General features: G+C 58.2%; 1 protein-coding gene across 3 annotated transcripts; it reads left to right on the plus strand.

Annotated features, from left to right (window-relative positions):
* Window positions 1-1520: 1520 nt before the first annotated feature.
* On the plus strand, window positions 1521-21485 carry SF3B2 (splicing factor 3b subunit 2). Of its 3 annotated transcripts, none has more exons than XM_055143109.1 (21): window positions 1521-1693; window positions 1835-1884; window positions 2034-2111; window positions 5197-5445; window positions 6660-6777; window positions 7515-7615; window positions 8156-8252; window positions 9209-9300; window positions 9608-9823; window positions 9937-10074; window positions 10362-10439; window positions 10540-10767; window positions 11161-11310; window positions 12081-12170; window positions 12255-12362; window positions 14496-14603; window positions 14931-15073; window positions 15160-15261; window positions 20651-20750; window positions 20834-21019; window positions 21244-21485. In XM_055143109.1, the coding sequence occupies exons 1-21, from the start codon at window positions 1561-1563 to the stop codon at window positions 21313-21315; spliced, it is 2637 nt and encodes an 878-aa protein (XP_054999084.1). In that variant the 5' UTR covers window positions 1521-1560; the 3' UTR covers window positions 21316-21485. The 3 variants fall into 3 exon arrangements, with proteins under 3 accessions (XP_054999084.1, XP_054999082.1, XP_004618491.1); XM_055143107.1 differs by having other exon boundaries at window positions 1522-1693; window positions 10359-10439; XM_004618434.2 differs by having other exon boundaries at window positions 1522-1693; window positions 1838-1884; window positions 10359-10439.
* Window positions 21486-21780: the final 295 nt, after the last annotated feature.

Raw genomic sequence — 21780 nt, forward strand, 5'->3', positions numbered from 1 at the left:
AGTCTTTCACTCATGCTCATGTTCTGTTGCGGCTGTTCAGTGGACAGGAGCGTGTTAGAAAAAAACGGAGGATGCGAGGCATATGAAGGCTTGAGACGGCTAGTGGACAGGAGTGTGTTAGAGAAAAATGGAGGATGTGAGGCATGTGAAGGCATGAGACGGCTGCTCTGTTGCCCAACCAACACTGAACCTGGCTGTCAGGCACAGGGCAGAGCTAGGGGCACAGCTGGAGGGCAAAGACCTACAGGGTCAGAAGAGGGGCAGGAGGATGGGCAAAGGATAGCTGCCAATTCCCTCCCGCACACAGACTTCCAGTGAGGGCTGGAGAGGCAAGGCAGGCAGAGTCTCTGCTTTTTGGGTCACACTTAGCGATACACAGGGGTTACTACTCCTGGCTCTGCACTCAGGAATTACCCCTGGCGGTGCTCAGGGGACCATATGGGATGCTGGGAATCGAACCTGGGTCGGCCGTGTGAAAGGCAAATGCCCTACCTGCTGTGTTATTGCTCCAGTCCCCCCACCCCCATTTGCTTTTTTGATACAAAATATAGAAAAGACTGGGACTGAGAGTACAGCACAGCAGGTAGGGCACTTGCCTTGCAAGCAGCTGGCCTGGGTTTGATCGCCAGCATCTCATGATCCGCGAGCACTCTTGGGAGTGATTTCTGAGTGCAGAGCTAGGAGTAACCCCTGAGCATCACTGGTATGCCCCCTGGCCACACCTCCCCAACAACAACAACAAATGCAAATTCTGTCCTGGGAACTGCACCTTTACTGCCACCCCTCCCCCCAGTAATCTTCATTGAGAGCGTCCAGGTGGGGCGACACAGTCGGTCACCGTTTTGTTCTAGGGTGCAGTTCAGGGAGAAGGTGGAAGCTTGAACACACCCTGGAGTTCCAAGGAAAGAAAGTTAAAGTGGGAGGGAAGAGACTTCGCAGAGGCTACATCTGAATCAGCCGGGAAGGTGGAAAAAGGGGCTTTAGTGTTGCCCTTCCCCCAGGTCGGAGCTGGAGCTCAGCCCGGGCGGGCAGGCTCGGCTCCGGACCTGATCCCCTTTCAATCCATTCATCCACGGCTGGGCCGGGGGCGGGCGGGCAGACAATCAGACACTGTTTTATCACAGGCATCGGCTGCATCTCCCACTTGGCGCCCGCAATGCGCGGCCACCGGGGGGAACGGGGGCCCCCGGGAATTCCTGGGAACTCAACCATTCCGGCCTCTCCAGGGCACCTGGGCGCCCGGCTCCGCGGAGCGGCGGACGCGCCGAAGCCACGCCCTCGGGGCGGGGCCTGCTCGTCCCACAGCCCCGCCCCCACGGGGGCTTCCGTGTACACACACGCGCGCGCGCGTGTGGAGGCGCCGCAGCACCCAGGCGTACTACAACTCCCAGAAGGCGTCGCGACCAGACAGGGCCGCGGCGCTGGCGAATCAGGTTTCCCCATGGGTCTCCGTCGCAAAGACCTTCCAAGCCTGGGGCGGGCGTGACGTGCGGCGCGGCCGGAAGTTCCGGGACGCAGGCCTGGGCTTCCGGGCGAGGCGCGCGCCTTCCTGCTGCTAAGATGGCGGCCGAGCATCCCGAGGCGCCGAAGGGGGAGCTGCAGCTGCCGCCGCCGCCGCCTCCCGGACACTATGGCGCCTGGGCTGCCCAGGAGCTTCAGGCTAAGTTGGTAGAGATCGGGGCGCCGATCCAAGGTGAGGAGCAGTGAGAGGCCTGGAGCGGGCGGCGGAGGCCGGTTTCCCCGGAGATCCGGGGCGGGGGGCGGGCCTCCCGGCCGGGTCGGGCCCGCGGCGCGGCTCGTCTGACCTGCCCGCTCGCACCTGTGCTTCGCCCAGCAGGGAGTCGCGAGGAGCTGGTGGAGCGGCTGCAGACCTACACCCGCCAGGTGAGGGCTGGGGGCGGGGCGCGGGGGCTGCCGCCGCGTCCGCACGTGTCGGTGCTGCCCGCCGCCCCGCGTCGCTCCCGTGCGCGAGTGACACGGAGTGTCGGCGGCGGCACCGCCCTGGCGCTCACGGGCAGCCCTTTCTCTTGCAGACGGGCATCGTGCTGAACCGGCCGGTCCTGAGAGGTGACGATGGGGACAAAGCGGCGCCCCCGCCCATGTCGGCGCAGGTAAGGGAGGACCTGCGCCAGGGTTTGTCGCGGCTGCCTTCTCCCACGTGACCCGTCATCTTTCCTGTACACCCTCAGATATTTGGTGGGCATATAAGTATCTCTGCAGATCAAACACGGACTGATTGTAGATCGCAAAGCATGGTCTTTAAATTTTTTTTTTCTTTTTGGGTCACACCCAGCAATGCACAGGGGTCACTCCTGGCTCATGCACTCAGGAATCACCCCTGGCGGTGCTCAGGGGACCATATGGGATGCTGGGATTTGAACCCGGGTGGGCCGCGTGCAAGGCAAATGCCCTATCCACTGTGCTATCGCTCCAGCCCTAAAATTCTTTTTTCCTCTTGGGGCCAGGCCCGGCAGTACTCAGGGGCTGCTGCCCCACGGGTGCTGACCATTGAGCAGGGTCTCCTGCGTGTAAAGCACTCAGCGTGTCCAGCTATCGCTCTGGCCCCCTTAAGTCTTAGGGTGGGATGGAGGGTCTGGGCCACAGCTGGCGGTGCTCCTGCCTCCTGGCCCAACTCGGCCCAGGGGTCACTCTTGGTGTGTTCTGGGGTCTCTTACCTGGGTTCAGACCAGTCAGTTGTGTGGACGGCAAGTGCTTTATTTATTGATTTTTGTTGTTGTTTTTGATATTGGGCCACACTCAGTGGTGCTCAGGGCTTACCCCGGCTTTGTGCTTAGTGATCACTCCTGTAGGCTCAGGGTACCATACTCGGTGCCAGGGATCAAACCTGGATCAGACACTTGTTGCAATGCAAATACCCCACCCGTTGGCTGTACTATCAGTCCTGCCCCAAGACAAGTGCTTTAAAATATATATATATATATATATATATTTTTCCTTTTTGGATCACACCTGGTAGTGCTCAGGGGTTACTCCTTGCTCTGCACTCAGGAGTTACTCCTGGCAGTGCATAGGGGACCATATGGGATGGTGGGGATCGAACCCAGGTTGGCTGCATTTAAGATGAATGCCCTACCCACTGTCCTGTCACTCCAGCCCCCAAAAACAAGCACTTCAGATTTATTTATTTTTAATTTTATTATTATTTTTTGTTGTTTTTTGGGTCATACCTGGTGATACACAGGGTTACTCCCTGCTCATACACTCAGGAATTACTCCTGGTGGTGCTCAGGGGACCATATGGGATGCTGGTCGGCTGCGTGCTAGGCTCAACACATACGCGAGCGCACACACACACACACACACAGTAGTACATATGTAGTTCTAGACATTGAACTGAGGTTAGCTGCATGCAAGGTAAGTGCCTTAACTCCGGCATATCTTTCTACCAAAGCAAAATAAATTTTTTTTCCCTTTTTTTGATTTTTGCTTTCTGTGTGCTCTAGACTTCTGACTCTGTGCTCAAGGCTCACTCCTGTCAGTGCCTGGGAGACCATATGTGGTGCCTGGGATCAAACCAGGGTCAGCCACATGCAGGGCAGGAGCCTTAAATTACTGTCTGCAGCTCCAGACTCAGTAATAGATTGTCCTTTGACTTGTCCTTTGACATATATAGACGTACATAGATCGGCAGGGCCTGGCAAGCTACCCGTGGCATACTCATATGCCAAACAGTAACAAGTCTCACAATTGAGACGTTACTGGTGCCCGCTCGAGCAAATTGATGAGCAATGGGACGACAGTGCTGTAGTGCTGCATACATAGATGTGTATGTGCACATATATGTATAAAATACCCATGTATATATTCTTTTGTGTTTTTGTGCCACAGTCAGCAGTGCTCCGGGATTACTCCTGGCTCTGCACTCAGGGATCACTCTTGGTGGGCTTGGGGGACCATATGGGTGCCAGAGATTGATTCTAGGCATGCCGTGTGCAAAGCAAATGCCCTTCTTGGTGTATTCTTGCTCTGGCAGCAGTCACTGTTCATCTATCATGTCCCTATCGATCCCTGCCTATTTCAGTCTGTTACTGTGCCATGCCTGCTGGTGCTCAGGGATGACTGCTGCTAGGGCGTGGGCTGGGAGTGGAGCCCAGCGTGGTCGTGCACATGGCGAGCGTCCTACTCACTGTACTATCTCTTTGGCCCCCAAATACAAAAACAGTCAAGATTTTTTGCAATCTTCACGTGGAGTTTTGTGACTCCGTCTGAATTGTCGAAAGCCCTCTCAGCGAGCGCCCCGGCCGAGGCAGTACTGCCTTGATCCTAAGCCCCGGGTCCCTCCCTCATGTTGGCTCTTCCAAGTTTTACCTGTCACTGCAGATTCAGCTCAGGGGACCTGACAGGCCACTCAGCAGGCTGGGCCTCAGGCTCTGTGTGCAGGAGGCCTGGATTTGAACCCTGAGCACCGGTGGGGAACAGCTCCTGAGAAGACTGAGCTAGGAGTAGTCCCTGAGCACCACTGAGTGTTCCCTCCCCTCAGAAAGGTCCAATACAGTTAAGCTTGGCGCCAGGTGAGTAGCTCAAAGGGCTAAAGTATGAGCTTGGCATGTGGGGGCTCTAGATTGGATCCCAGCATCACATGGCCCCCTGAGCACTGCTGGGAGCGGTCCTCAAGCACCGAGATGGGAGTACACATAGCGTGGGGCCCAAAGAGAACAGTTCAGAAGCCACCTAAGGGTCGGGGTCGGGGCCAGGGAAATGGAACCGAAACACGTCTTGCCTAGAGCGTGTCCTGCTTTGGGTTTTAACGCCATGTGGGTCTCCTGAGCGCTGCCTTCCCCAATATCCCCCCAAAAGTTCAACCAGGGGGCTGCTTGGCTTGATTGGCCCCCGGTGGAAGTAGTCCCCCCTCCCCTCCTACCTTGTGTCGCTCCCTGGTTGTTGTCAGTGCCTCTGGTTGGTGACTGAGCAGAGCACCCCGGATCTGGCGTATGTCGGCTGTCAAGCCTCTCAGTTCCATGCGTGTGTGTCGGGGGGTCGACACACAGGCCTACTCCCAGCTCCGTGCCTGAGGACCCTCCCGTGCTCGACAGAAGCCAGGCCCTGTGCGAGCTCGTGTGCAGGCCTCCGAGCTCCCTGGTGCCCGCCGGGTGTTTGCGCCCTGGCACTTCGGGGAGTCAAGTGCATTGTGCTGTCGCCGGCGCTTCCCGGCTCATGGGCTGCTTCCCTCCACAGCTCTCGGGGATCCCCATGCCGCCCCCGCCCATGGGACTGCCCCCTCTGCAGCCGCCGCCCCCGCCGCCCCCACCGCCTCCCGGCCTCGGCCTCGGCTTTCCCATGGCAGTTGGACCTCGACCACCGAACCTGGGTCCGCCGCCTCCTCTCCGGGTGGGCGAGCCGGTGGCGCTGACCGAGGAGGAGCGGCTGAAGCTGGCCCAGCAGCAGGCGGCGTTGCTGATGCAGCAGGAGGAGCGTGCGAAGCAGGTAGGGCCTAGGCGGAGGCTTCCGGGAAGGGCTGCACCGAAAGCTGGGATGTAGGCCCGAGGCTGCGTGAGCACCCCAGGAAGTGGCTTCGTGGCAGAGCGATGGAGGTATTGGTGGTGGTAGGAGCGTGTTTCTTTCTGAAGCAGGGAGGGCGTCCACTGAAGGATGTGAACGCGTGGGACAGCGGGTGTGTGGCCCACGTTCAGTCCACTCGCTGCCACTCTGGGGACTTTGTGCTCAAAACGCCACGGGGGCTGCACCGCCCTAAACTAAGTTCCAGATCGTCTGCCGAGTCTGTTTTGTTCTATTTTGGGTCACACCCGGCGATGCTCAGGGCTTTTTCCTGGCTCTGCGTTCAGGACTTACTCCTGGCAGTGCTGGGGGACCATCTGGGATGCCGGGGATTGAACTTGGGTGAGCTGTGTGCAAGGCAGGAGCCCCGCCGGATGAACGATCGCTCTGGCCCCTGCCAAGTCGTTTTTTGTGGGCCGGGGGTTGGGAAACGTAGGACTGGCGCCTGTGAAAAGCCCTCTGGGCTAAGTATTTTTCTTTTTTTAAACGCATCGTTGAAAGATACAAATCAAAGCAGAAAAGCAAGAACATACAAGGGTCCACAAAGTGGCTGGTAAAGCCTGGCAGAGTGGCTGGTGATGGTGGGAAACACCTGTTGCCATGTCGTTGCCTTGAGAGAATCTGGGCTAACTCTGTGTTGGATTTGGACACCGCTGAGGGATCCCATTTGGGGCTGGTAATTGAGCCCCAGAGCCCTGGGTGTTATCTGATGGGTTATTCTCAGGCGGTTAGAAAATAAACACGGACTGTACCAGACAGTTTGTTACCCAGCTCGGGCGAGATCTTGAGGGGCAGATAAGGAAAAAGGATTCCTTGTTCCCTAGAAAGGGTTTAATCTTTGGGGGGGAGGAGAGAAACAAGAAAACTCTTGTTCTAAGTTATAAGCAGCATTTAGCCAAATATTTCATTCGGTGCCAAGAACCAGAACTTTCTGGGGTGTTGTCTGGAGGCCTTGCCCCGGGTGCCCCGAGGGTTCTTGGCCTGGGGTAGGGACCCGGGTGTGTGGCCACGGGGGGAGCCGCCGCTGCACTGTTCCTGATTGTTCTCCCGGGGCCTGGTAGCCAGCCCGGAGACGCCGCTGGCCAGGGCCTCAGTGCCGGACAGATGGCCGAGCTGCCTCTGCACCCACTTCCTTCCTGCAGGCCGCCGTGTTACTGGAACAGGAGCGGCAGCAGGAGATCGCCAAGATGGGCACCCCCGTTCCTCGCGCCCCACAAGACCTGGCCCAGATTGGTGTCCGCACCCCGCTGGGTCCTCGAGGTAGGACTCTTGAAGTGGAAGGGGAAGCAGCGACGGTGACAAAGCAGGTTTTATTCACCGCTCAAGTGCCACCTCCTAAGTGGGCAGATGCCACGAATGTCCCTATGCCAGGGTCTCGACCAAGAGTCCACCTGACCAGCACCTCCAAAGCTCTCCCGGTCTCCCTTCTAGATCCCCCTCCCCTGAAGGGCTAGCAGCCACCTCGGTTTCCAGCAGGTGTTTTGGGGGTGGCTTGTGTACTCGGCGACCCCCAACGGCTACTCCTGGCTCTCTGCGTGGGGGTCACTCACGGTGAGCGTGGAGTGTTGCTGAGAGGTGCCGGGGCTGAATTCAGGCCTCCGGCATGCATAGAAGCATAAGCACGGTGGGGCGGGCGCTTGTTCGGTCCCCAGTACCCCACTTGGTTCTCTGAGCCCCGCCAGGCGTGATCCCTGAACACAGAGCCAGGGGTAACCCTGAGCACCGAGAGGTGTCGCCCCAAAACAGACACAGCATGTGCCCCTGGTGCTCAGTCCCGGGGTGACGCAGCTCACGCTAGTGGTACTACGTGTGTCGCCGTCAGAGGCAGGTTGACGCCTGAGAGTGATTCCTGTTCCATCCCCCCGAAAGCCAGAGATGTGCTCTGCGGGCAGTGCTCCTGCACCCCTGCAGTGTTGCTGCCCCTCCCCCACTTTGCCACCTCTCCCTCGGGAATGTTATTTCCAGATGTTTCTCTTCTGATTCTCTGTTCCTCGCAGTCGCTGCCCCAGTGGTCCCCACGCCCACGGTGCTGCCCATGGGGGCCCCGGTTCCTCGGCCTCGTGGCCCCCCGCCGCCCCCTGGGGATGAGAACAGAGAGGTGAGACTGGTTGCGTCTTGGGGGCGGGATTGAGTGGCTTTTCCATTCTAGTAGTAGAGTTTCGGGGGCTGGTCCTGGGGTGCTGGGGGGCCCCTGTGTGCCGGGCAGGTGGCTTGGCCTGTCTCTGTCAGCTGGAGAGCGCCTCGCCTGCAGGGTGGCTTCAGGTCCCAGCAGACAGGCCTCGCGCCCTGCGCCCCTCTGCTGCCGTTATCTCTGGGATGTAGCTGCTCCACGTGGGGCGCTCCCCCGGCTCGCCTAGGGACCAGGTGGCGCATGGTGGGCGCTCCTTCCTGTGGGCTGGGGGCGGTTTGGGAGGTCACTGGTTGTCATCCGCAGAGGGTCAGACATGAAGGGGCTGGGCCCAGGGGAGGCCGTGCTTAGAGCGTGTTTCAGTAGGGCACAGAGGGTCGGGGAGGCGCTTATTCCGGGGTCCCCTCGGGGGTGCTGGGGGCTGGGTCTGTTGACAGTTCCTGTAGCCGGGAACCTTTGCAGCATGGGAGGGGCACCACGGTCACCCCCGCTGCTGGTGCTTTCTGGTAGATGGACGACCCCTCTGTGGGGCCCAAGATCCCACAGGCTTTGGAGAAGATCCTGCAGCTGAAGGAGAGCCGCCAGGAAGAGATGAACTCCCAGCAGGGTGAGCGCGAGCTGAGGCGAGGCTGACTGTTCATGTGTGTATGAGAGAGAGAGAGAGAGAGAGAGAGAGAGAGAGGGGAGGTGAGGTGAGTGGAGTGTGAGTGTGTATATATGTGTGTGTGTGTGTATGGTAGAGCTGAGGCGAGTGTGGAGTGTGTGTGTGCGTGTGTACGGGAGAGAACTGAGGCAAGGTGAGTGTGTATATGTGTGCGTGTGTGTATGAGAGAACTGAGGTGAAGTGAGTGCGCACGTATGTGTGTGTATGGGAGAGCTGAAGTGAGGCAAGTGTGTGCGTGTGCATGTGTGCGTGTCTGTGTGTGGGAGAGTGAGGTGAGGTAAGTGCGTCTGTGTGTACGGAAGTGTGAGGTGAGGCAAGTGTGTGCGTGTGTGTGTGCGCGTGTATGGGAGTAAGGTGAGGGGAGTGTGTGGAATTGCTGAGACGAGGTGAGTGGGTGCGTGCGTGTGTGTGTGTGTGTGTGTGTGAATGGAGGAGCGAGGTGAGGCGAGTATGTGCGGGTGTGTGCATGCGTGTGTACAGGAGGGTGAGGTGAGTGTGGTGTGTGCGTGCATGTGTGTGTGAGCGTGTACAGGAGAGCGAGGTGAGGTGAGTGCATGCGTGCGGGTGTGTGTACGTGTGTGTATAGGAGAGCTGAGGCGAGGTGAGTGGGCACGCATGCGTGTGTGTGTTTGCTTGTATGGGGGTGAGAGGCGAGGTGAGTGGGGGTGTGTGCGCGTGTATGGGAGGATGAGACTGTGTGTGTGTGCGTGCGTGTACGGGGGAGCGAGGCGAGGTGAGTGTGTGTGTATGTGTGTGTGTGCGTGCGTGCATGTACAGGGGAGCGAGGCGAGGCGAGTGTGGGTGTGCACATGGCCCTGCCCCCAGCGGCGGTGGGAGCTGCTCTCGGTTCCGAGGGCGTTGGGCTGACTGACCGTCGCCTTCTGCATTTGCCCTCACAGAGGAAGAGGAAATGGAGACGGACGCGCGCTCGTCCCTGGGCCCGTCGGCCTCTGAGCCCGAGGAGGACACTGTGTCCGTGTCCAGGAAAGAGGTCTGGCTTGGAGCCGTGTGGGGGCCTGGCGCGGGGTTTGGCCGCTGATGTCATGGCCCATAAGTGGTTCTGCAGCCGCAGCCCAGTTCCTGCTCCCTGCCCCGCCGCTTGCCTTCCGTCGCCGTCAGCCGTGTGCTGTCCCGGTCCCCGTGGGGGTTGGGAGGCGCGAGGAGGGTGGGCCGGGACCCACCTGCGGCCTGACGGGGTGGACCTTGGGAGCCCGACCTCGAGGCTTCCTGGCCGCCGAGGGAGACTCGGGAGGGCAGGTGCGTGCCTGGATTCTGAACACTTGGGCTTGATCGGGCAGAAAAACCGGAAGCGTCGCAACCGCAAGAAGAAGAAGAAGCCGCAGCGGGTGCGGGGGCCATCCTCCGAGAGCTCGGGGGAGCGCGAGAAAGAGTCCCGGGCCCGGGGCTCCGAGTCCCCCAAGGCCGCTGACGTGGAGATTGAGTACGTGACTGAGGAGCCAGAGATTTATGAGCCCAACTTCATCTTCTTCAAAAGGATCTTTGAGGCTTTCAAGGTAGAGTGAGGGTGGGAGGGCTGGAGGTGGGGGCGGGACGTCAGGGCCCGGAACGAGGGAGGGGCCTGGGGCTTGGGGCCCGGGGCTTGGGTTCCAGGCTGCTGCCTCCACAGCTCACCGACGATGTGAAGAAGGAGAAGGAGAAGGAGCCGGAGAAGCTGGACAAGCTGGAGAACTCCGCCATCCCCAAGAAGAAGGGCTTTGAGGAGGAGCCCAGGGACAGCGACGATGACAGCAGCGACGACGAGCAGGTGAGCTGCCCGCCCGGGAGGGGCTGAGCCTTCGGTCCCTGGGTGACGCAGACAGAGACACAGCTAAAGATACAGAGACAGAGAGAGACACAGAGACAGAACTAAAGACAGAGACACACACAGAGACAAAGACAGCTAAAGACACAGAGATAGAAACACAGACACAGACACACACACAGAGACAGAGCTGAAGACACAGACACAGACAGACGCAGAGATAAGAGACAGGAGAGACAGAGATGCAGAGATAAGAGACAGAGAGACAGGTGGTCACTCTGTTCTAGGAGAAGAAGCCGGAAGCCGCCAAGCTGTCCAAGAAGAAGCTGCGCCGGATGAACCGCTTCACGGTGGCCGAGCTCAAGCAGGTGGGGCCCCAGCCGAGCTCCCGGGACCCCTCCGGGCAGGGCTTCGGAGGCGCCTGGGGGCCCGGGGGCGGCTCTCGAGGCGCAGGCTTGTGTTTTCCAGCTGGTGGCCCGGCCCGATGTCGTGGAGATGCATGACGTCACAGCCCAGGACCCCAAGCTCCTGGTTCACCTCAAGGCCACTCGGAACTCCGTGCCGGTGCCTCGCCACTGGTGTTTCAAGCGCAAGTACCTGCAGGGCAAGCGCGGCATCGAGAAGCCGCCCTTCGAGCTGCCCGACTTCATCAAGCGCACGGGCATCCAGGAGATGCGGGAGGCCCTGCAGGAGAAGGTGAGGGGCCCCGCGACCCCCTCGGCCCCCACCGTCTCGTCGCCCTCCTCGGGGCCCCCTGTCCCTCTGGGCCGCTGGCTGCCCTCAGGCCCTGCCCCGTGTCTCCCACCCATGCCTGATGTAGTTCGGAACTTGTGGTGTGGAAACGTTTCCATCCACGATTTTGCGTCGGTCAGAGCAGAGCGCGGGGCGGGAGCGTGTCCGGTGGGAGCCCCCAGCTCTCCTGCAGAGGCAGAGCCTCTGAGCATGCGCCCTCGGAGGGCTGTGAGCAGGGAGGGCTTGGGGTCTTTGGGGACAGGAAACTGTTCTCTGGAGCGTTTCGGGAGTGGAGGGCGTTGGGTGTGGGGGGAAGGGTCTGGGTGAATGACCCCCGTGTGGGTGTCTCTGCCTCAGGAGGAGCAGAAGACCATGAAGTCGAAGATGCGGGAGAAGGTCCGGCCCAAGATGGGCAAGATCGACATCGACTACCAGAAGCTGCACGACGCCTTCTTCAAGTGGCAGACCAAGCCCAAGCTCACCATCCACGGGGACCTGTACTACGAGGTCCGAGCCCTGGGAGCCCTCCGCCCCCGCCCGTTGCCCTCAGGGGGCTGTGCTCGAGACCTTCCCCTGAGGTGCAGGGCATGTCTGGGTGGTCTCCTTTGGGGCCGCACCTGGCGTTGTTGAGGGCTTCTCCTGGCTCTGCGCCAGGGGGTCCCTCCTGCCGGGGGCCCGGGAATGGGATGCTGGTCCCCCGCGTGTCGGGGGCTCCCCCCTCAGCCTGTGCTAGCTTTCTTGAAGGGGGTTACAGAGGCCGATGGCAAGGGCTGTGGGGTGTGTGGCTCTCTCTGACCCTGGAGCATGAATCCTCGTGGTGGGAATCGGGAGGTTGGAGGATCTTGGAGACCCGCCATGCCGAGTGCCCTCCTTGATAGGGGAAAGGGCTTGCAGTCGCCGTGTCGCGCTGGGTTGCGGCAGCACTGGAGGCCGGCTTCCCCGCCTCTCTCCCTCCACGGCCAGGGAAAGAAGCGACGGGCATTAGGGCAGGGGCAGCCCGAAGAAGCTTCTCATCTTTGCCCTCATGCCCTCTTTTTTTTTTTGCTTTTTTGGTCACACCCAGCGATGCTCAGGGGTTACTCCTGGCTTTGCACTCAGGAATCACTCCTGGCAGTGCTTGGGGGACCATATGGGATGCCGGGGATCGAACCCGGGTCGGCCGCGTGCAAGGCAAACGCCCTACCCGCTGTGCTATCACTCCGGCCCCGCCCTCATGCCCTCTTGTCGCCGAGTCCCCATGTCTGCTACCACAATGCAGCGGACACTGTTTTCCTCAGGGGAAGGAGTTTGAGACACGCCTGAAGGAGAAGAAGCCCGGAGACCTGTCTGACGAGCTGAGGATTTCCCTGGGGATGCCCGTGGGGCCAGTGAGTGCCATGGCCTGCCTGGGGGGGGTGTTGGGGCGGGCGGGAGGCCAGACTGGGCGGGCTGATGAGTCCTGTCGTCTGCAGAATGCCCACAAGGTCCCGCCCCCGTGGCTGATCGCCATGCAGAGATACGGGCCACCCCCCTCGTACCCCAACCTGAAGATCCCGGGGCTGAACTCGCCCATCCCTGAGGTAAGCACCAGCCTTTCCTTCTGGGTGCCTTCGTGTCATCACAGCGCCCGCCCTCCCTCTCCTCACCCCTCCCTCCCTCCCACTCTCCCTCCCTTTTCCCCTCCCTCCCTTCCTCCCTCCCTCTCCATCTCTGTCTGTTGCACCCAGCGTGCTCAGGGTTTACTCCTGGGGTGCTGGGGTTTGCACCTGGGTTGGCCGCGTGCAAGGCAACTGCCCTAAACATTGTACTGTTGCTCTGGCGTCTCTGTCTTCCTCTCCCGAGCCTGACACGTTCATAAACTAGTTCATCAGAATCGACAAGTAGAAAGATGAAACAGATCATTCTCAGTTTTTTGTTTGTATGTTTTGTTTTGGGGCCACGTGTGGCAGTGCTCAGGGCTTACTCTTGACTCTACTCTTAGGGATCACTCTGGTGGGCTCGGGCACCATAGGGGGTGCCGGGAATTGAACCCGGGTCAGCTGTTTGCAAGGCAAAGCACGCGTCCTGACATCACCCACAGTTTTACCTCTCAGGATAACAATGTTTAAGATTGGGTGGCGTGTCTCTGTCTCTCATGGATGTAAAACAAGGGTACCGGTAGAGTAACAGTAAAGTCGTTACTAAATAAGTATGATTGGGTTAAAGTTTAGCAGACAGTATATTTAATTTATGGGGCTTTTAAAAATTAGTGGAAAGGAAGTAATTATTTTTTTTACTGGGGGTTCTCTAGGAGGTTTGGGGTCTCCATCTGGCAATTCCCACCCTCCCGACTTGCCGCTCACTGAGGGCCTGTGATGCTGGTGGCACCTGGGCCGACCCGGTGATGCCGGGGAGCCTGCAGCGCTGTCCCCGCCGATGCTCAGGGGCACGTGGGAGCCAGGGACTGAATGGGAGTGGCCGAACCCCTCGGCTCTTCCTCTGACCCCATAAGGAGCCTTTTTGTTTCTGGTGGTCCACACCTGGCGGTGCTCAGGGGTTCCTCCTGACTCGACCCGGGAATCATTCCTGGTGGGCGTGGTGACCCACATGGGATGCCGGGTTGGCTGTGAGCAAGGCAAGAGCCTTGCCCGCTGCAATAGCGATCTGGTCCCCAAGAAGGCATTTGTAAACTGCAGATAAAGAATTTGGTCCCTGGGGCCGAGGAACTAGCACGGAAGTTTGGAGTGAGTGTGTGGCGAGTCCTTGGCCCCTGCCTGGTCCTTGCCGCTGCCTGGCTGTGTCCCTGGTGACCTCCCAGCGCTGAACCTTCCCCCTTGCACAGTCGGGGCCGGTGTCCTTGGGAGTGACCCCTGCTATTTCCTTTCTTTGGGGTGTGTGTGTGTGTGTGTGTGTGTGTGTGTGTGTGTGTGTGTCTGTGTCTGTGTGTCGGGGGGTGGGTACCACAGCTGGCGGTGCTCGAGGCTTTCTCCCAGCTCTGTGCTCGGGATCACTCCTGACCGCGCCCAGGGAGCCATGTGGGATCCAGGGATCAAGCTGGTGGGCCGTGTGCAAGGCAGGTGCCGTTCCCCCTGAACTACAGCTCCAGCCCTCCCCTCCCTGCTTTCCTGGGGTTCCTGAGCACTGCTTGGGAGCTTTCCCCGCCCCCAGAAGGAAAGGGTTTCTGTCTCTTTAGGGACATTGATTATTTTATAAACTCTTCTGCATAAGGAACGGTCAGTAAGAAGTTGCCATTTTTGAAGTTCTTGTTTCTTTGTTTTTTTCTACTTGGGATGCCCGAGGCGGCCTGGCGCCCCTTGTTGCTGATTTTCAGAGAGCCCCGTGGTTCTGGGGGCACTCAGCCACCACCCAGCCCCAGGGGTGCTCGTGCTTATCCTGACGCTGCACTCAGGAGTTACTCCCGACGGGCTCGGGGGACCATATAGGGTGATGGGGATCGAACCGGGTCAGCCGCGTGCATAGCAGGCGCCTCCCTGCTATCCTGTTGTTCCAGCCCCTGGAGTATTTGTTGTATTGAGATAGTGGCATGGCTTGGCCCTGGAGATGGGGTATTGTCATATCCCCTGCTCCCTACCTGTCCCCTCCTTATCTTTGTCGCTCGTGCCCTTGGCCTTGTACCGTGTTCCAACCTTGCCTGCCCGCCGTCCCAAGTGCAGTGTGCACAGCCCTGGCCGTGTCTTGAGTTGCGGGGTGAACCCACCTGCCTTTCCCTGCAGAGCTGCTCCTTCGGGTATCACGCCGGGGGCTGGGGGAAACCCCCGGTCGACGAGACGGGGAAGCCGCTGTACGGGGACGTGTTCGGGACCAATGCTGCCGAGTTTCAGGTACGGCCCCCGTGTGCAGGCTTGCTTTTCCTCCGTGTCCCGACAGCACGCAGTTGGTGGACGCGTGTTCCAGGTCGGGTGGTTGGTTTTGGGTTTTTTCCCGCTGGGCCGCAACTGGCAGTGCTCAACTGGCAGTGCTCAGGGCTTACTCCTGTCTCTGTGCTCAGAGATCACTCCTGTGCTCAGGGAGCCCTGAGGTGCCGGGGAGCAAACCGTGGTCAGCGCGTGCATGGCCCAGGCCCTCCTGCTGTCCTAGTGCCCTGTCCCCCGCCCGGCATGCAGTGGTGACGGAGCGCTGAGCGTCTGCGGGCTGGTGGCCTTTTCCAGACCAAGACCGAGGAGGAAGAGATCGATCGGACCCCGTGGGGGGAGCTGGAGCCGTCTGATGAGGAGTCTTCGGAGGAGGAGGAGGAGGAGGAGAGTGACGAAGACAAGCCGGACGAGACCGGCTTCATCACCCCCGCGGACAGGTGCGCTCGCTGTGGCCGTGGCCTCCTGGGCGAGGCGGCCCTGGGTGGCCGGCTCGTCACGTGGGACCTTCTTCCTTTCTCCGCAGTGGCCTCATCACCCCAGGAGGCTTCTCGTCGGTTCCGGCGGGAATGGAGACCCCTGAGCTCATCGAGTTGAGGAAGAAGAAGATTGAGGAGGCGATGGACGGGTGAGGGGCCGGGGTGGGCTTCCGCTTCCCCTCAGGATGGCGAACGGGGGTGTCTCCTCCCGGGCCCCCAGGGCAGGTCCCCGGTGATTTCAGGGAGGGTGGGCTGGCACGGAAGAGGCTGGGGGTGGGGCAGAGAGGGGCAGGTGGGAGCCCGGCCAGCCCTGAGGAGGCGGCTTTGGGGTGAGTTGCTCAGTCAGGAGCTGGGCAGTCAGGCCGGGGCCTCTGGCTTGCACCAGGTTTGCAGGGCTGTGACTGTCGGCTCCTCAAGGCTTAGTGGGGATTTGGCCTTTTTCCCGAGGCAGTGGGCCTTGTCCGTTCTCTCCTTTCTTCCGTCTCTCCCCCCATTTCCTACCCTTTGAGTTAACTGAACCTTTTTGGACAGTGAGGTGGTTCTCAATAGGACCAGGAGGCCTAGAGGAGGTCCCACCGCGCCAGCAGGGCAGCTGGTTGGATGCAGGCGCCTGGGATTGGTGCTGCTTGGGCCCCGCAGTGCTCGAACACCCCGACCCCAGCTGCCCTTGGCATGTGCCCTCACCATTGCACTAGCACCGGCCCCCAGCTGACTTTTTTTTTTTTTTTTTCTTTTTGGGTCACACCTGGCGATGCACAGGGGTTACTCCTGGCTCATGCACTCAGGAATTACTCCTGGCGGTGCTCGGGGGACCGTATGGGATGTTGGGAATCGAACCCAGGTCGGCCGAGTGCAAGGCAAATGCCCTCCTCACTGTGCTATTGCTCCAGCCCCCGCAGCTGACCTTTTTAAAGATACTTATTTCTTTTGCTGCGGGGGGGGGGGTGTGAGTGGGGGGGTACTCCTGGCTGTGCTTGGGGCTGGCTCTGTGCTCCAGAATCATGGCTACTTGCATGATGAGTGCTTTAACCCCCTGTACTCTCTCTCTGGCCCCAGTGGTTACTAGTTTTAAGGGGCCAGTTATGTTTTAGGGATATTTAAATAAGAATCATCTGTTGACCCATAAACAGTCCGTGTAAGGACTCTTTGCAGTGTTCTTTTTGACTTGAGTGACACAGTTTTTTTTTTTTTTTTTTTTTTTTAAAGAAAAAGTTTTGTTTTTTTACTTAGAGGAATGAGAGGGGAAGAAAAGATGTGAGTTCGAGAGAGACCTCGGGCTTAGTCGTGGGGGGAGTCCGAGTGCACATCTCAGGTGGAGGTGCGGCCCCTCAGTGGAGAATGAGCCTGTCGGCAGTGGTCTTCGGCCTTTTGTGTGTTTATGGTCCTGTTTCTACCTGGCATTTATTCCTTTGGCCATAAAGGCCTCCTCGAACATTAACTTTTGTTCATTCGTTTTTGGGCCCCACTTGCTGTGCTCAGGGATCATGCCTGGTGGGACTTGGGTGCAACTTCCTGGGTGCCGGGATTGAACCCTGGTCGGCTGCGTGCAAGGCAAGCCCACAGCGCACTGGACTACCTTTCTGGCCCCTTCAGTATGTTTTGTAGGTCTGCTGGTCAGGAAGAGGTTCAGCTTTTGAAGCCTAAATCGCTTGACCTTCCTTTTGCAAAATTTGCCCAGAGTCGTGTGCCGGCTCGGCAGTGTTTTCCCGCGGTGAGGATCCTGCACCCAGGGCGTCTTCCTTGCGCTCTGGAGAGCTCTCGCCTTCCTGCTTTTGTTCTATATATATGTGTGTGTTTTTCCCTGGCTGCTTTTTACGGTTTTTCTCTGCAGTTTTGGACAATTTGATTACAATGTGCTGTGTGAGGTAGTATGTCAGTACAGTTCTCTTTTTCTTTTCTTTACTTTTTTTTGTTTGTTTTGTTTTTGGCCACGCCTAGCAGTGCTCAGGACTGACTCCTGGCTCTGCGCTCAGGGATCACTCCTGGTGGGGCTCAGGGGACCCTAAGGGATGCTGGGGATTGGACCTGGGGTGGCTGTATGCGAGGCAAGTGCCCTAGCTCCTGCACTGTCACACTAGCTGCCAAATATTGTTATATTGTTTCCAACTCAACTCCTTTGGGAATTTCAGTATTTTCAGTAAAAGATTTCTTAGATCTGGGGCTGGAGCAATAGTACAGCGGGTAGGGTGTTTGCCTTGCACACAGCTGACCCGGGTTTGATTCCCAGCATCCCATATGGTCCCCTGAGCACTGCCAGGAGTAATTCCTTTCCCGAGTGCAGAGCCAGGAGTAACCCTTGTGCATTGTTGGGTGTGACCCAAAGAGCCAAAAAAAAAAAAAAGATTTCTTAGATCTTTTGAGGTTTTCCTGTAGTTTCTCATCTTAACTGGTGATCTTTATTTTCTCCTCGATTTTATTTTTGTATTTATTTTAATTTTATTTTTATTTTGTGCACTGTCTTATACACAACTGACCTGGGGTTAGTCCCCGGAACCCCATATGGTCCTCCTAGCCTTCCAGGAGTAAGCCTTGAGCAGAGACAGGTTTTTAATGGGGAGACAAGCCCCTCCCCATTAAAAAAAAAAAGGATTCAGTCTGACATATGGGGTGCTGGGGATTGACCCCAAGGTCAGCTGTGTACAAAGCACGCCCCATAACCTGCACTGTCCTATCTCTCCAGCCTCTGGTTTTCTGTTCTCCCCTCCCCCCCTTTTCCTCTTGTGTTATTGGAATCAAACCCAGAGCCTGAGCAATAACCTTTCGCAAAGCAAATAGATGCTTTCCCACTGAGCCACATACCTGGGCCCTGCTCTGTTCATTTTATTATTTTATTTATTTATTAATTTTTTTTCTTTTCGGGTCACACCTGGCGATGCACAGGGGTTACTCCTGGCTCTTTACTCAGGAATTACCCCCTGGCAGTGCTCAGGGGGACCATATGGGATGCTGGGATTTGAACCTGGGTCGGCCGCGTGCAAAGCAAACACCCTACCCGCTGTGCTATCGCTCCAGCCCCTGCTCTGTTCATTTTTGACGCGCATTTTTCTGGGCTGGTGGTCACATGTGGCTGGTAGAGCGAGCATGTGCCAGCAGTGTGTGAGGCTGATTCCATCCCTTGCATTGCCCGGCCTCCCAGAAGGCCTTTGGGTACAGCCTGCGTGTCACTGAACACTGGCCTGAGTGCCACGCCCTTTGTGCTGCTGGGCCAATAGTGCCAGGAGTTACCCTTCTTAAAAAAACCCTCTGGGGCTGGAGAGGTTTGCAGTGGGGAGGGTGCTTATCTTGCTCCTGGCTGACCCAGGTTTGATCCCCAGTATCCAGTGGTCTTCTGGGCCTATTAGGAGTGATCCCCTGAATGCTGTCTGTCAGGAGTAAGCACCACCCGGTGTGGCCCAAGGTCTCCCCCAAAAATATCCCCCCCAAATCCTTCTGTAATTTATTTCTTTACTTTTTTGAGGGAGGGGCTTTTTGGGTCACTCCTGGTGAAGCTCAAGGCTTATTCCTGGCTCTGCACTCAAGAATTACTCCTGGCGGTGCTTGGGGGGCCATATGGGATGCCAGGGATCAAAACTGGGTAAGCTGCACGCAAGGCAAACGCCCTCCCTGCTGTACTATTGCTCTGGCCCAGTAACTAATTATGTTTTATTTTATTTTATTTTTTGCTTTTTGGGTCACACCTGGCGATGCACAGGGGTTACTCCTGGCTTTGCACTCAGGAATTACTCCTAGCAGTGCTTGGGGGACCATATGGGATATTGGGAATCGAACTCAGGTTGACCGTGTGCAAGGCAAACGCCCTACCCGCTGTACTATTGCTCCAGCCCACCTGTAACTAATTTTGGACCATTTCTATTCCTATGTCTTCAAGTCTGCTAATATTTTTTTTCTGTAGTTTCTATCTGACAGAAGCCCCATCTAGTGTGATTTTCATCTTCGGCAGCGTGGTGCGCATCTTTTTATATCTTCTGCGTCTTTTTTTACTCTTTGAACAGATGGAGTGCTGTTATAATAACATTTTAATGTACTCGCCTGCTAATGCTAACATCTGTGCCTGCTCCGGGTTGATTGAAATCAGTGGTTTTTCTCTGAAGGATCACGCCTTCGTGCTTCTCTGCAAGCCTGTGCGTTTCTTGATGGGTGCCAGAATTTGGAATCTACTGACTTGGATCCCACATACTTTTGTCTCTCCCCACCCGGCTGGGTTCAGGCCTTGCTTCTTGCTCTGTGCTCAGGGACTCCCGTGCCAGGGCTGGCACCCTAGTCAGCTGCGTGCCAGTCAAGTGCCACGCTTCGCCCCCTGCACTCTCCAGCTCCGGCATGCTTCCGGATTCCGTAAATCTTAAACGTTCAGGGTTCTATGTAGCGTCACCGGCAGTTTGGTTTCCAGTTTTTTTTTTGTTTTTTTTTTTTTTTGCTTTTTGGGTCACACCCGGCGATTCACTCCTGGCTCATGCACTCAGGAATTACTCCTGGCGGTGCTCGGGGGAACATATGGTATGCTGGGATTCGAACTCGGGTCGGCCGTGTGCAAGGCAAACGCCCTCCCCGCTGTGCTATCACTCTAGCCCCTGGTTTCCAGGTTTTGCTGTGGGGTTCACGGGGCAGCCCTCTGCGCCCCTGCAGTGCCGGAGAGTTAGGAGGATTTTCAGCCTGTCTTGGGGGACTGGGCGCGCCTGCCACGGCCTGGGCTGCAACAGCCGCTGTTCCGTCGCTCCCTCTGGGACCGCGAGTGCTGCTCTCCTGCCTTCTCCACCCATGCTCCCCTGGGTACCAGTAAGAGCTGCTCTGGCCTCTTGAGTTGTTGGTTTTCGCTGCTTCCTCTGCTCCGGTCTGTGTCCGGTGCTTCCCGCACCCACCCTGCGGGCTCTCTGGGTGGGGCTGTCAAGCTCTCCCCTCATTTGTTTCCCACCTCAGGTATCACTGTACTTTGTCACCCCAGGCTCAGTAATTTGAAAGTGGCTTTCTGGAAGAGGTCTGGGTTTTGCATGTTCTAGGAGAGAACAAAAGGCTGGCCCCGGCTGAACTGCAGAGAGCAGGAGTTGGGTCGGCAGTCGGTCGTGGGAAGGGTTGGTGGAAGCTGCAGGGCTGTTCTCCGGGGTTTCATGTGAAACCCCCCAAACTGGGTGGGAAGACTTGACTGCGGATAGCTCTTATGCTCCAGAAAGTGCTGGAAGTCCAAGTTGTGTGTACTAGAACTCCAGCACCGCTGAGCCGGGCGGTCTGTTCTCTCCCGCTCCTTTCTCCTTTCTCCCTGCCGAGGGTTTGTGGGGAACTCTCCGGCTCTGATCTGTGGACGCTGCTCTGGGGGAACCTGAAGTCAGTCTCTTTCCTCCTCCCTGACCCCCCAAATTCAGCAGGGCCCCACCCCGTTCCCCACCACCCAGATCTTCCCTGTTGGCAGCTTCAGGGGCCCCCTTTCCCCTTGAGTGTCTTGGTCTGTCCAGAGCAGGTGAAGATGCTGCCCTTGGGCCTTGGCTTCCCCGCCCCGAGGCCCTTCGAGCCCTTCCATCGGGGACTTGAGCCCACTGTCCTTTGCAGAAGCGAGACGCCCCAGCTGTTCACCGTGTTGCCAGAGAAGAGAACGGCCACTGTCGGGGGAGCCATGATGGGGTCCACCCACATTTATGACATGTCCACGGTGAGCGCTGAGGAGGACCCTGGGACAGGAGTCTGGGCCTCTGAGCTGCTCTTTGGAGATGACCAGGCGCGGGTCTCTTCCAGGTAATGAGCCGGAAGGGGCCAGCTCCCGAGCTGCAAGGGGTGGAAGTGGCCCTGGCCCCCGAGGAATTGGAGCTGGACCCCATGGCCATGACCCAGAAGTACGAGGAGCACGTGCGGGAGCAGCAGGCCCAAGTGGAGAAGGAAGACTTCAGTGACATGGTGGCCGAGCACGCGGCCAAACAGAAGGTAGGGGCGCCTGGGTGCGGGGTGCCCTCTAGTGATGGGCGTGCGATGGTAAACCTGGGGGGATGGCGAAGGCCAGCAGAGGGTCTGGCCGAGGAGCGGCAGCAGCTCCCCGGGTCTGCGGGGGCAGTGGGGGCAGAACCCAGACCTCCAGGGCTGTGTCAGGCCGCGCCCACCGGCGTTTGGGAGGATTAACGGCTGTAACCTGTTTCTTTTTTCCCCTGTAGCAGAAGAAGCGGAAAGCTCAGCCCCAGGATAGCCGCGGGGGCAGCAAGAAGTACAAGGAATTCAAATTTTAGGTGTCCCTTGTGCACCTGGCCCTCCGTGAGGCCCTGCGCCTGGCTGCCTGGGCCTCACACATGGGTCCCCAAGAGCCTGCTCTCCCCACCGATCCCGAGGACTTGTCGTTTCCTGTTCTTATTTCAGACCTGTTTTGTAAATAAAGCTGTTTCCCAAGGAAAGAGATGAATATGCAGCAGTCCTGGTCCTCCTTTATCTCCTGGGGGTCCCCCTTCTGCACACATGCTCAGGCGGCCCCTCTCTGTCCAGCTGCAGCTGCCCCACTGGGTGGGAGGCCACGGCCTTGCTCAGTGGGTCTCCACACTTCAGTGGCCCTGCCGAGAAGGCCCTGGGGAGTACCTAGGTCTCCTTTGTCCTTATTGCTTCGGCCTTGGGGAGTAAAAATAGCCTGCTTAGCACCCGGACTGGGCCGGGAGAGAGAGGGCCCGGGAAGCTGGCCAGGTCAGCGCTTCCTGAGAGCACTT

The sequence above is a fragment of the Sorex araneus genome, chromosome 6 (assembly GCF_027595985.1).
Source record: "Sorex araneus isolate mSorAra2 chromosome 6, mSorAra2.pri, whole genome shotgun sequence".
Lineage (NCBI taxonomy): Eukaryota > Metazoa > Chordata > Mammalia > Eulipotyphla > Soricidae > Sorex > Sorex araneus.